The following is a 12,528-nucleotide window of genomic DNA, read 5'->3' on the forward strand; positions in this document are numbered from 1 at the left end:
CAGTTGCTGCAGCGCGGGGTGGATGGGCCTGCGATGCTCCGGGGCTGAGAAAGCAAGTCAGTCGGTCTGTTCAGCTCTCTCTGTTTTCAGTTGCCTCCTGTACTAGCACTAAGTGGTTTACAGCTCCCTCCAGTGATTTTCCACCCCTCTGCTTGCGGACACATATCCAAAAGCAGTGTCAATGGAAGAAATAGAAAATAGGAGAAAGAGAAGAGTCTTGAAGATCTTTGTGGGAATAGCCAGAGCGCTGCAAGGCTATGGAAGGCCGTATGGTGACTTTTTCCACGGGATCAGTCAGACATGTGTCTTACTTGCCAGGGAAGTCTATCAGGGCTTGGATGTTCATCCTAGACTTGCCTGTAAGCTTAGGGGAAGAATTTCCTTTTCAACAACGCATGCATGAAGCAGAGCTTCTAATCCCCTAGTCTGATAATGACACTTTGCATTTATTCTGTCTTTGGTTCATATTTTTCTTTTTGTGAATTAATGCGTTCAGAAGCTCCCCAGGAATTGCACAAATAGAGGATAATGGGTGGAGAATTGGGTTCCTATGAGCCATAGACTGCTCCAGGGTCAGTTAGCAGCTTCTCCCTGTGGAGAAACGTTGTGCCTTTGCACTGTGCTTGTGGCATTCAGGGCTCAGTGGCTGGACCTGCACTGGAAGGAGAAGAGCCACCAAGCCTTCTTGACTTTCAATGCCCTATCATTTTGATCCCAGTTTGGGAATTAGCCTGCGTAAGGAAAGCATTTGTTTCCTGTTGGTCATCTTTAGTTTCACCATTTTGCAAACTTCTGTTTCTTTAATGCGATTTCTCCTGATGAGGACACTCTGCCCTCCTTGCCAGCTGGACAGAGGTGCTGGGCCACGCACGCTCCATGGGCAGAGGCTCCATCCTCTTGCACAGGTCACCCGCGCGCCGCTTGTGAGCAAAGCTGCCGGAAAACTGTCAGTCAGACAGCAAGGAATGTGGTAGCGTGAAAATCCCCGTTGGTTTGTCCGCTCTGGACAGCTCACTATCTTAATGGATAGTCCTGGCTCTAGGGACAGAATATTTATAATCGGCGTTTCTGGCGGACAGAAGATCAATAGTACAACTCCGTGTTTATGCCAGGCAGCTTCTTTGTACACATAAGAAGCTGGAAATCGTCAGCAGAGCTCTTGGTCAAATTCAATACTGCGCTAAAGAATAGGATTAACCTTCATTAATTAGGCAGTTGGCTGTGCTCCACTCTGCTGGTGCTACTGTTTCTCGCTTATCACCGACTGCTAGCCAGTTCTGGGTGGAAGTTTAGGAATATGTGGATAAATATGTCTTCAAGGAGAAGGATTTAAAAAAATGTTTCCCAATACCAGTCGCTGGGATTCTCAACGTCGCTGCCTTGAAGTTGCTCCCAACAGCTAGGCTGGATATGGCTAGAAAATTGCAATTGTTAAGCTCCTAGTGTGGAGAAATAGTGGAACCAGAGTTGAATAATAATATCTAGAGCTGGGCTGGTTCATCTGAGATTACGAACGAGCCCAGGCCTGGGCTCGCTTGAAGAGAGCAGCTGGCTGGGAGGCAGAGGAAAGCCCGTATTCCTCTCCTGGCATCCCGCAGCAACGCAGGCCCTTCCAGGCTTCGGAGGCTGTGGCAGGTACTTGGCAATTAGCCGCATCCCCTTTTTGCAGCGGGCTTGAGCGTGTTGCCTTTCACCATCCTGCTAATAGATATGAGCACCTGGGCTCCGTGATTTCGGCCGGGTAAGGTTTCTGCTTCACAGCCGTTTTCAGTAGTTGGCCAGGTTAGGCAAAGCATTACACTGACGCTCTGAAGGCTGTTTTAAAGTCATGTAGCATCTGCCCAAGCCTCTGTGAGCTTACAGAGTTTTATTACAGCAATTCAGTGCCGCGGTTCTGACAGACTGGGAGCCTACGGGTATTGCTGCGACTGAATTGCACTTGCAGTGTAAATCGGGAGGGGAGATAAAGCCGGGATCCCCAAGCACCGATTTCGCCTGTGACGTGTGTGGCTTGGGCTGTGCAGCCGTGCCAGACCCCGCTCCGACCTTAGACTGCATAAATCAACTTTTTGTCAGAAAAAAAATGAAACTCATGTGGATTATACCAGGAGGGCTAATCATCTAGGTCAATTATGTACCCTTAAAAAGAGGGGACCTGGTTTTCCTGGGGGGATAGTACATTATGTGTATCTGACCTAATGGGTGGCTTGATCTTCACTATTTTGGAGCAGCTGGGAATCCCAGTGACACGATGAGCAGCTGGAGGTATGCCAGGCTTTGGGAACAGCTCCACTTATATAAGCGCCCATGTACAGATTGAGGCATCCCACCTGAGGACACTGACACCCTGGATGGTCATTTTGCCTGCTGCTGTGTAGAAGAAACAAAAGATAGCACTTTTAGCTTCATCCAGTAAAACACGGAGTCCTGCTGGCCTTGGAAAAGGTCAAGCAGGGCCAGAGATGTTGGCCGAGAGCCCCGCTGGACAGCACGGGGTGATTCTGCAGCTGGCTCTTTCCATGACTTTTGGACAGGTCTGGTGGGGGGTTCGGCAGGGGAAGAAGCTCCCCGCAGTTTCTGAACCCAGGAGCTGGCGATCCAAGCGATGCTCCACGGAGCTGCAGGGATGGCATATTGAAATGTGCCCAAATGGGCCAGTTCAAGGGAAGGCAAGAGGGACCGTGCTATCCTACCACTTTGGGGAATACCTGGCCAAGATGAAATGGGATTTTTGGTGCTGTGGATTGTCTTCCCTGTTCCTCTCCCCTCCTCCTCCCGCGTTCCCCTGTGGCAGGCTCGGATGGGTGGACAGGGAGCTGGGACCTTTCCCAGGCTTGAGCATGGTTGTGGGCACAGAGGAACTGCTGCTGAGCTGAGGAGAGGTAGCAAGAGAGAGAGCAACAGCAGCGTGGCATTCAAGTGCTTGGTACCTGCTTTGCCTACCTGGGCAAAGGACAGCCTCGTGCTGAAGAGCTCAGCCTTAAAGTAGAGCTGTTGAGCAAAAGGCAGGACGGGAACAGAAGGGCAGGAGCTGAAGTGATCTGGAGACTTCATTGCATCTGGTTCGTAAAAAGGTGGCAACTGAATTGTCCTTGGAAAAAGGAGCAGTGCCTAATGCCACCAACATCAGCTTGTCTGGCGTTTGCTGCTCCTGAGGTGTGGCACTGCGGTGACAGAGGATGCATTGCAGAGGGGTGGTCGTGGAGGTGTGCGGCTGATAACACTGGCCCCATTGATTTACGTTCTGGGCCCAACTCACTGTTTTCTGCTTGTTTAGGGGGGCACGAGCTGGAACAGATGCAACTTATTCTGGAGACGATCCCTGTTATCCACGAGGAGGACAAAGAGGAGCTGCTCAGAGTGATGCCCAGTTTCATCAGCAGTACCTGGGAAGTGAGGAAGCCCCTGCGCAAGCTGCTCCCCGAAGTGAACAGCGAAGGTACCGTAGTGTTTGGTGGTTTTGACAATGTCCTTCTGGTTGGGCTTCTTCTGGCCGCCTTATTTGCAGACCTGTTTCCTCAGTGGGTTACAGAAATTGTTCTCTAAGGAAAAGTGCACTAACGCTGGTGAATATGAGTTCAGAAATCTCGGGCTGTGCGGCGCAGCTTGCCCAGTATGTCCCTGCGTTCCTGTACTGGCCTTGGCTGCCTCGTAGGTAAGGATCTTAGCAGGCCCTGAGGGAACATGTTATGGTGATACTTAAAAGATGCGCTTAGGTGAAGGAGGTTTGTGGGAGGAAGGAGCTGTCTGGTCGCAGCTTCCACAACCCCCATCCCTTTGTAGCCAAATCCCCCACTGGACTGGCTGGGGCTTTGGGAAGGAGAAGGAGCATTGCCCAGCATTGAACACACAAGTTCCATCATAGCTCAAAGCCTTGAACACTTTCCAAAGCATGTCACGTCCCCCCCAAGCCAGCTTTGCTTTGCTGTATTCACATGCCTCTCCTAGAGCTGTGCGGTTTCAGCCCAGAAGTTACTTTCAAAGCCTTGTTCATTTTCTTGTTGTGCTTCTTTGATGAATAAAATTGAATACTACAAGAAAATAAATGCTTTTGCTCCACAAATGTCTGAACTCCACGAGATGGTTGCTAGAGGCAAAACCTTTGTCAAAGCACTCTGGTGTGACTGGAGCTGGGGAATCGCTTGTCTTCAGGCTGTTGTGGCCTGGAATGATTGATCACCACTTCAGTCAGTTCCCTCCTTTGGCAAAATGAACTGTGTCGTTGCAAGGGGGCTGCAAGACTTTTGGACCTGAACTTTAGCGTTGGCAGCTTTGTAGGTAGTCACACATCACAGGGTGGCATCATACCAGAAGTCAAAGTGGAGCAGTATGTACCAATGCACCACACCAACTCTTCAGAGCTCTTTCCAGGGCCTCTTTCCAGGTCTTTCCAGGATGGCATACCCGGACTTCTGCTTGTTTGGTTACCACCCCAGTCCTCCTGGAGGCTCGCTGGATCAGACATGTTCTCATGGTGCGGCCTGCGCCTCCAAATACTGACTCACACAGTCCTTGCATTTGGGCTTTGCCCTCTCCCTGCTCGGAAATGTGTCTGGGCAGCCTGCGGATGGCTGCCAGGGGGTGCGTGTTGTGCCCTCCCTGCTCTACGCACACCGCCGCCAGCGAGTCTGACATTCAACGTACATGATCTGCAAGGGTGAATTTGCTTTAATGTGCATAACACGTCAAGACTGAGCCCTACTTATGTTCATTGGCGTAACTCTTAATTGTAAAAGAGTCCGTTAGAGGTGCTTGGCAATTGAGATACTCATCAGCCTTGGTTATCTAGAGACTACGTCAGCCTCCAGTAAGTACTAAATGGATTTATTCCCTGTCATTACTGTGGGAAGAAAGGTCACCTGCAATGCTTACATAATTCATTGAAATTTTCCTGCCTATGTGACCTGAACTCGTAATATATTGTTCCGCCATGCTTCTTGCCTGAAGTCAGTGACCTTATGAAGCTATTGATTCCTTCTTAATTAATCCAAGCAATGAAATAATCCAGTGGGAGACAATTGGATTTTGGTTAATATTTAAGCATTGAGGCAACAGAGATTGCCTGTCTTTTCTGCTGAGTGATTTTTGCCCCTAAAACTTCCTTAGCACAAAGAAACAGTCCAATCCATACAATTTTATTTTTATTGGGGATATTTCTGAAGGTACAATGAAAAAGATCTAACTGAAGAAAGGCACATTCCTAGTTGTATTATCTGAAGTCTAAGGGGCTCCTCCATAGACCAAGAATCATCTGAAAAAGCATTATGTCTTTGATGACAGGATTTGATCTTTTCACATAACCTGAGCAAAAGGAATCTTCAAAAAAATCACAACAAACCCTGTATGCTTACATTTAATTCTAGTCACTTTAATTGCACTTAATTTCCTTCCTCCTCATCATAGAAAGAGTTCACTCTGCACTATCTTTGTAAAATAATTTTAGGCAGTCAGAATTCTTTAAATATTAATGGACAAAATAATTTCATAGTGTTGGTCATGCCAAGGACTTTTAAAAATTGCTCTTTAAATCTAATTCCACTTCAGTTGCACGTACAAATGTGAAATTAGTTGTCTGAAATGAAACATGCTTGTAGAATGAATCTGAAAGCCTGGAATCAAATCCTGACAACGCCCAAATTCTGCAAATATCCACATTAATTTCATCTGTACTTGGAGGCACCACGTCCCGAAACGCTGCAAAGGCATAAGTCAAGGCACCCTAAAGTATATATAAAGAAGCCTTTTCTCTATTTGAAAAGGTGGGATGTGATTCAGGCCCTGGATCACAGCGCTGGGTATCATGTGTACCCTCCGTCCTGTGGAGGTGCAGTGCTCTCACTGTCATTTCTTCTGTTTTACTAAATGAACTTAAAGCTGTGGGCTGCAGGATCGTTCCAGTGCAAGTGCCCTGCTCCCATCAGGGGTAAGATTGATGCATACGCAGCAAGGACAAATGTGCCTGTTAGATGCACATAGGACTTGACCTTTAATTCCTTTCTTTCTTCAAGCAGATGTGTTATGGGGGATTCATGAGGCTGTTCCTGGAACGAAAGCTGGTATTGCTTTTGAGGAATCAGTGAGCTTGTTTCTCTGTGATTCACAGCTATTGATTTCCTGGAGAAAATACTGACATTTAACCCGATGGATCGATTAACGGCTGAGATGGGTCTGCAGCATCCTTATATGAGTCCGTATTCTTGCCCTGAGGATGAACCAGTGTCTCAGCATCCATTCCGGATTGAGGATGAGATTGATGATATTTTACTGATGGAAGCCAACCAGAGCCAGATGTCTAACTGGGAGAGGTACAGTATCCAGGGCTGGTCTAGAGACTACATATTTACTTGAAGTTTTTAGGCAAAACTTGACTGGCAAGTCTCTGACCTGTGGTTAATTTGGTTCAGTAATACATGCTCTAAACCCCCAAAGGACACCTGATTTTCCTTGTCTATGCCGTGTTGCAATTCTAACTCAAGCTGGCACCTTGCTGAAGTCAGTGGACGTTTTGTCATTGATTTCCACAGGGACTACATTTTGGGGCTGCATGTTCAAGTTACTTGGTAGTTCTCTGCTGTTGGTTTTATTAACAGACTGTATTGTCTTCAGTTGAGCTGCATCTGTAATGTCGTAATTCTTGTACTATTCAGGGATCAGGCCTGATCTGGAGATCTGTATTTATCACTTTTCAAGGTGCATAAGCCCCAGAGGCTGCAGTTCCAGGGTTCTTGAAAAAAAAATCCATAACTGTATTGAATTTTAAATGGTTTGCTGAAAGTCATGCAGGAAGTTTAGAGTAGATCAAAGACTTGAACTGAAGTCTCTTATGTCCTAGATTATTATCCTAATTACTAGGCCCTTCCCAGCGACCAGAGCAGGCTAGGACAGAATAAGTAGCTAAGAATTTACTGTGTTCATTTTTCTATAGAGCTCCTTCTATCCCAGCGGTATGAATATTTGAGGAAGCCTGTAGCATTGTTCCTCTCAGTATAGCGGTTAAATCTCCAGACCTCATTAAATCTATTGCTTGGGCTCACCTTGCCACGCTGTCACCTCTTTGCTTCTGTATTTCCTGGCGTGACACAATAAGCAGCGGCCTGGACCGTTAGTCCTCCCGCCCTGCTGGAGAGATTTGGTATAGGGCTGTAAATTTGGCAACACAAGCCAAGTGTTTTCAAAATGGGAAATGGTTTTGCCTGTGTGTTATGGGACACCTCAAGAGCATTTCATTACCAAAAAATAGAGCCCCAAAACCTGGGATAATACATCTTTTAAAGGCAGCTCAACTAGGAACCAGAAAATTCCTGGTCACTTTGAAAACTGTGTCTGAGAATATGAGTATTGCAGGTAATTGCAACCGAGGTAGTTACGAGTGGTTCAAGAAGTTATTGCTTAGCTAGGTGATACTTCAGGGATGCTCTCAGTCCGTGACATCAGAGTAAACTGGTGATGTCCAATCTCGGTGGTGATTTAAGCTAATCTTTTCTTACTTTTGTTACAGCGGATGAGGAGCGCTCATACTGTCAGTGGCTGTTTCTGGGCTGAGGACAACTCTTAATAATCAACTTACAATTTGATTATCAAGATTATCTAATCATGTTTTAACCCTAGGTGGAGGGAACGTGAGAACCAGTTAAATGAGGGGGCAGACAGTTTGGTCCACTGACTTTTATTCCCATTACTGGTGTCTCCAGGCAGCTTGGGCAAGTTCTCTTGCTAAGTTACGCAGACCCCTGCCTTTTTTAACACACAAGAAAAAGTTCTGTAATATTGCACAAGGTTTTGCTGTGGTTTGATTGAGTATTAGTTTTAAAGAACTTGGAGATCTGTAGGTAAATGGCTTATCAGCGAGAGAAAGGTAGAAGTTGCAGTAGTAGTGTGAATATCTGTTTGAATGCTGATATTTATAATGAAGCCATCAGCTGTGTGTCTAATAGAAGCATGTCTTTCCCAGGTACCAAGTAAGCCTCTCCTCTGATTTGGAATGGAGACATGATAAATACCACGAAATGGATGAGGTCCAGCGAGACCCACGGGCAGGGTCTGAATCCCTTGCTGAAGAAGCACAAGTTGATCCACGAAAATATTCACAGAGCAGCTCAGAGAGGTTCTTAGAGCTATCACACTCATCAATGGACCGAGTATTTGATGCTGATTGTGGGAAATCATGTGATTACAAAGTGGGGTCACCTTCCTACTTGGACAAATTGCTGTGGAGAGACAATAAGCCCCATCATTACTCAGAGCCCAAGCTGATTTTAGATTTATCCCACTGGAAAAGAGCAACCATAGCACCCACAGCTGAGCTATCTCTGGAAGAAGAACCATCCAATCTCTTTCTGGAGATTGCTCAGTGGGTGAAGAGCACGCAGGTGGGTCTTGAGTGTTCCAGTCCACTTCCGGAGATTCAAGAACGGAGCCTGCCATCTTCTCCTCACCATCTCCACAAAGAATCCAAGGAGGTAGGCAGTGAAACAGACCCCGAGTTTGACTTGGATGTCTTCATCTCCAGGGCACTGAAACTTTGCACAAAACCCGAGGATCTTCCAGACAACAAGCTCAATGACATCAACGGGGCCTGCATAGCTGAGCACCCCAATGAGATCGTACAAACAGAAGTGTACCAGAAAGAACGATGGTGAAGCACCTGCACGTGGGAAACACCACTTTCTCCCCCTGTTCCTCTTTGATAGTGTGGCCATTGCCCTGTGCTGAGTGGCTTCAGGCTGTCACTGAGCATCAGTTTTTTACACTATACTGAATGCCTTTTTCTGAAAAGGCAAGCACAAACCGCATACCCCTTTTGATGCCTTAGAAATACATTTAAGGAAATCAAGAGGTGTGAATGAAATACTGGGTTTCTTATACTGCCTTAACAATCTTGCCTTGCAATCTCTGGGACCGGTTTGGAACTTAAATGTACGACAGAAAGATGACAGTACATGATAAGTTTACAAACGGAAGTCAAGTCTACTTCTTTTTCTTTCTTTTTGTATAGTATCTTAAAACGATGAGGACACTAATCAGCATATTCATTATGGTCTGACACCCTCCGGGTTTGACAGGTTCCAGACACGCCAGCCGTAGGACTCCTTTGAGGCACCCGCCCGAGTACGGTCTGCACGGAGAGAAGCAACGCAAAGGCGTAGCCACGTTCTGCCTTCAGCCCGGAGAGAGCTTGCGAGAATGTAACTAGAGGCAGAATTTGGCCGTGAGACAGAAAATAGTTTTTGGAGAATGTTAATGGGGAAGGAATTTGACCTACCGTATATGGGCCACTTTGGATTTTTTTCTGATTGGAAGATAAAATTTTGTGAAGCACATTCTCCTTATTTGGTTCCTCGCACATAAGTTTTCCCTTCTGCTGCACAGGGGTAGTTCTGAAGTCTCTTAGTACTTAGGAGGCCCAATACCATGTATTTAACAACCTCATACTGTGAATCCTGTCTCAGGCAACTGCCCAGCAGACCAGCAAATTCCGGCGTATGGGCTGGACCAGGGCAGGGAGCGAGGAACGGGGGGTTTCATGGCACGATGCTGCCTCTGTCACCCACTAGCTATGGAGCCTGAGCAAGGTCACCTCCCTTCTCCATGACATTTCCCCCTATTGCTAAAAAAAAAAAGAAAGAAAGTACTACTATTTACCTTCTCATGGAGAAGTTGTGAGAAAAAAATTGCTACGGTTTGTGCATTACTTTGATCAGACAGAGCACTGCGTGTACTAAATATTGTTACACCTTTCCATACCGGAAATCTGTGCTTTTTGGCCAATACCTAAACAAAACCGTACTGGAAACGTCAGCTGTATTCAAATAGTCCCTTAAATTGGTTGGGTGGTCTTTTGTGCAGATGGTCCTACACACAAGGGAGGAAGGTCTCCTGGGGTCCTGTGGCGTTAGATTTTTACACGTGTGCGTTTCCTAATTGGCCATGATCACACATTAAAAAAACAAATATTCGCATTTCTCCCAGGCACTTTGCTTTCGGCTTCCTTTGGAACATAATGGTGGCAGCAGGCAAACCAGCGCAACTTTGTAAATAGATATAAACACGATTGAGCTACTGTAACTTCTGTTTTCATCCACACTTCTGAGCACCTTAATAACTAATCAGCTAACAAGAGTTTGTATATGGAAGAAATGCTCTATACTTATATTTAATCAAACTAGTCAATTTTTTAAACCGAAAACATGTAAATAGTGTTACAAAAGCAAATCTTCACTCTCCTTGCCAGTGTGTCGTTGTGCTCTCCAGCACGGTGGCATGACTTTCATTTGTAAAAGAGAAACTACTGTGCTTAGTAACTCAAAGGTCCCTATTTAACTGCTGTTCCTATAGGAATTAACAAGCAATCTGCTAAATATTCTGAGATGTGAAGAAAACTCACGGGAGACTTGGATGCCTAACTAACAGCGGCATTTATGGCGTGAACCCTGGTGACGGTTCTCGGCGGGGTTGGGTCCAGGGTTGAAGGCTGCGTGGATCAGGACAGGGCAGGGGAGGAAAAGGCATCTGGAGCACGGAGTGAAGGGGCACTGGTTGCCCGGGGTCGCGTGTCCCCCGCAGAGGTTTAGACTCCTGCCTGGAAAGAGGAAACAAGGGGGAGACAGAGGGTTCATTTACGACGCGTTACGGATTATTTATATACCTCAACTAAAGCTCAGCACTTTTACTCGTGGCGGGGGAAATCCAGGCTCCGCAGAAGTGGGTGCACCCGCGGCCGAGCGGCGCCTTCGTGCCAGCGGGATGCGGCCGGGCCCCACGCGACGCCTGCCCGCAGCTCCCCGCACACCTGTGGTGCCGCCGGCGCTGGGAATGCTCCCAGGAGCTGCCCGGCACTGGGAACGCTCACAGGAGCCGCCCGGCACCCTCGGCAGCCGCAGAAGAGGGCAAGGAGCCGAAAACGCCCAGCGCCTCGTGGAGTGCACAGACACCGCAGCTGGAGGGGTCGAGCGGGAGGAGGACGGTGGGGAAACGACGGAGTCGGATGAGGCCGAAGGATGCAATCGGCAACGTAAGCGCTGACTTTTCAAACGCTCTGCTGATAGACTCGGCCAATATTTGCTGCTGTTGCGTTAAACATCGAGACGTACTGACCTGTGAAATCACTATGGATCAAACCACGTCAGTATTTTCCTCAGTGGACACAAATCTTCACATCCTCTGAAACGAGAAGCCATTTCATGGGGGTCGTTACGTTCGTTCGAACGTCTTCGCTGGGAACGTACGGGACTCTATTTATTACGGCCATGGAAGCATCAGTTTTGCTTTTGAAAGTTGTGTTTCGATGGGGAGTGGGAGTTTGCAGGCCCCACCATAAAAAACGCGTTGTGAACTTCGCGACAAGCGAAGGGAGAGCTGAGGCGGCTGCTCCGGGTCCAGTTCGCCGTTTCCACCCACGAGCTGCTCGCGCGACATCGCTCCGAAACGGCGGCGGGGCTGCCTGGGAAGGGGGGACCGACGGAGAGGGTTTTACGTTGTTACCTGGGCGCGTTCAGCCGGTCACAAGCCAGATTTTTTTTTTCTCATCTGCAACAATAAAATTTAAGGCCTGAGTCTCCTCTGCTTCGTAGCATTATTTATTTTTATAAAGAACCGTCCAGGTATTGAGCGTGTCCCTCACGGCCGCGGCCTGGCCAGGGGCTTGGGGACGGTGCCGGGCTTTGGTTACTGGTCCCATTCCTTACCCCATCACAAATATCTGACTATTTTTACTGCAGTTTATTTTTAATAGTGTTGTGACTCAGCAGCTGGTACGACACCATGGAGCTGCGCTAAACAGATCTTCAGAGCTTTGCCATTAAAGTCATGGAAAAAAAAATCCACTTCATCTTATTTTTAAATACGATTTTACAGGCATCCTGGGAAGTATGTCCTATGCAAGCATTTCCTATGAACCCCAGAGTAAAACCACAGAATAGGGTCAGTGAATGTTAGAAGTGGAGCTGTTGGAGACTGACCTGCTAATGGTCATTTCTGTCCATTTTAAACCCAAGTCAAACGTGCATTTGCCCAGTTTCATGCCACCAACTAACGTTTTCACGTGCTTGCGGTAAGAACTCTGTAAAATGTTGCGTGCTGTCATTTCAGGTCTGAAATGAGTTTTTTTCCAGTGATTGTAAGAGGAATTGAAGAGGACCATATGGTGTCTGACATTTTCAAAGGCAGAGTTTGAATTTGAAGTCGTACGATATCCCGGAGAACGTAGTCATCTCAAAGCGTATCTTAAGTTTCCGAGCCCCTGAGCAGCACGTTGTTTTGAACCGCCATCTGGCAGCCGTTGGAGTTAGTTTATAACAATCCCGTGGCTAAATTCAAAGAGCAGGATTTTATTTGTCAAAAAAAGGAAAAGTCTGTCTTAAAAAAGCGAGCCTTTTCCCACAAAGGCTTATCCCATGGGGTCTTGCGTTGTGGCAGAATTGACTGTAGCAAAAGGATTTGAAAGGGGTTGCTGTGGTTAACTGCGCGCTGAAAATAAGCAGTTAAGTTAAGCCTAAGCCCTCCTCTGTCTCCTCCTTTAGGATTAAGAGT

At 47.1% G+C, this 12,528-nt stretch overlaps 1 protein-coding gene across 1 annotated transcript in view; it reads left to right on the forward strand.

The window, feature by feature from the left end:
- The window catches only part of MAPK4 (mitogen-activated protein kinase 4), a 39,910-nt gene extending 28,358 nt beyond the window's left edge, over positions 1–11,552 (forward strand). The window contains exons 3-5 of the mRNA XM_067315484.1: positions 3,278–3,439; positions 6,104–6,305; positions 7,952–11,552. Of these exons, the coding sequence (XP_067171585.1) occupies positions 3,278–3,439; positions 6,104–6,305; positions 7,952–8,639 (1,052 nt within the window). The 3' untranslated portion in view covers positions 8,640–11,552. The remainder of the gene's footprint in view (positions 1–3,277; positions 3,440–6,103; positions 6,306–7,951) is intronic.
- The last annotated feature ends 976 nt before the right edge of the window (positions 11,553–12,528 follow it).

This window comes from Apteryx mantelli, chromosome Z (genome assembly GCF_036417845.1).
Source record: "Apteryx mantelli isolate bAptMan1 chromosome Z, bAptMan1.hap1, whole genome shotgun sequence".
Classification (NCBI taxonomy): Eukaryota; Metazoa; Chordata; class Aves; order Apterygiformes; family Apterygidae; genus Apteryx; species Apteryx mantelli.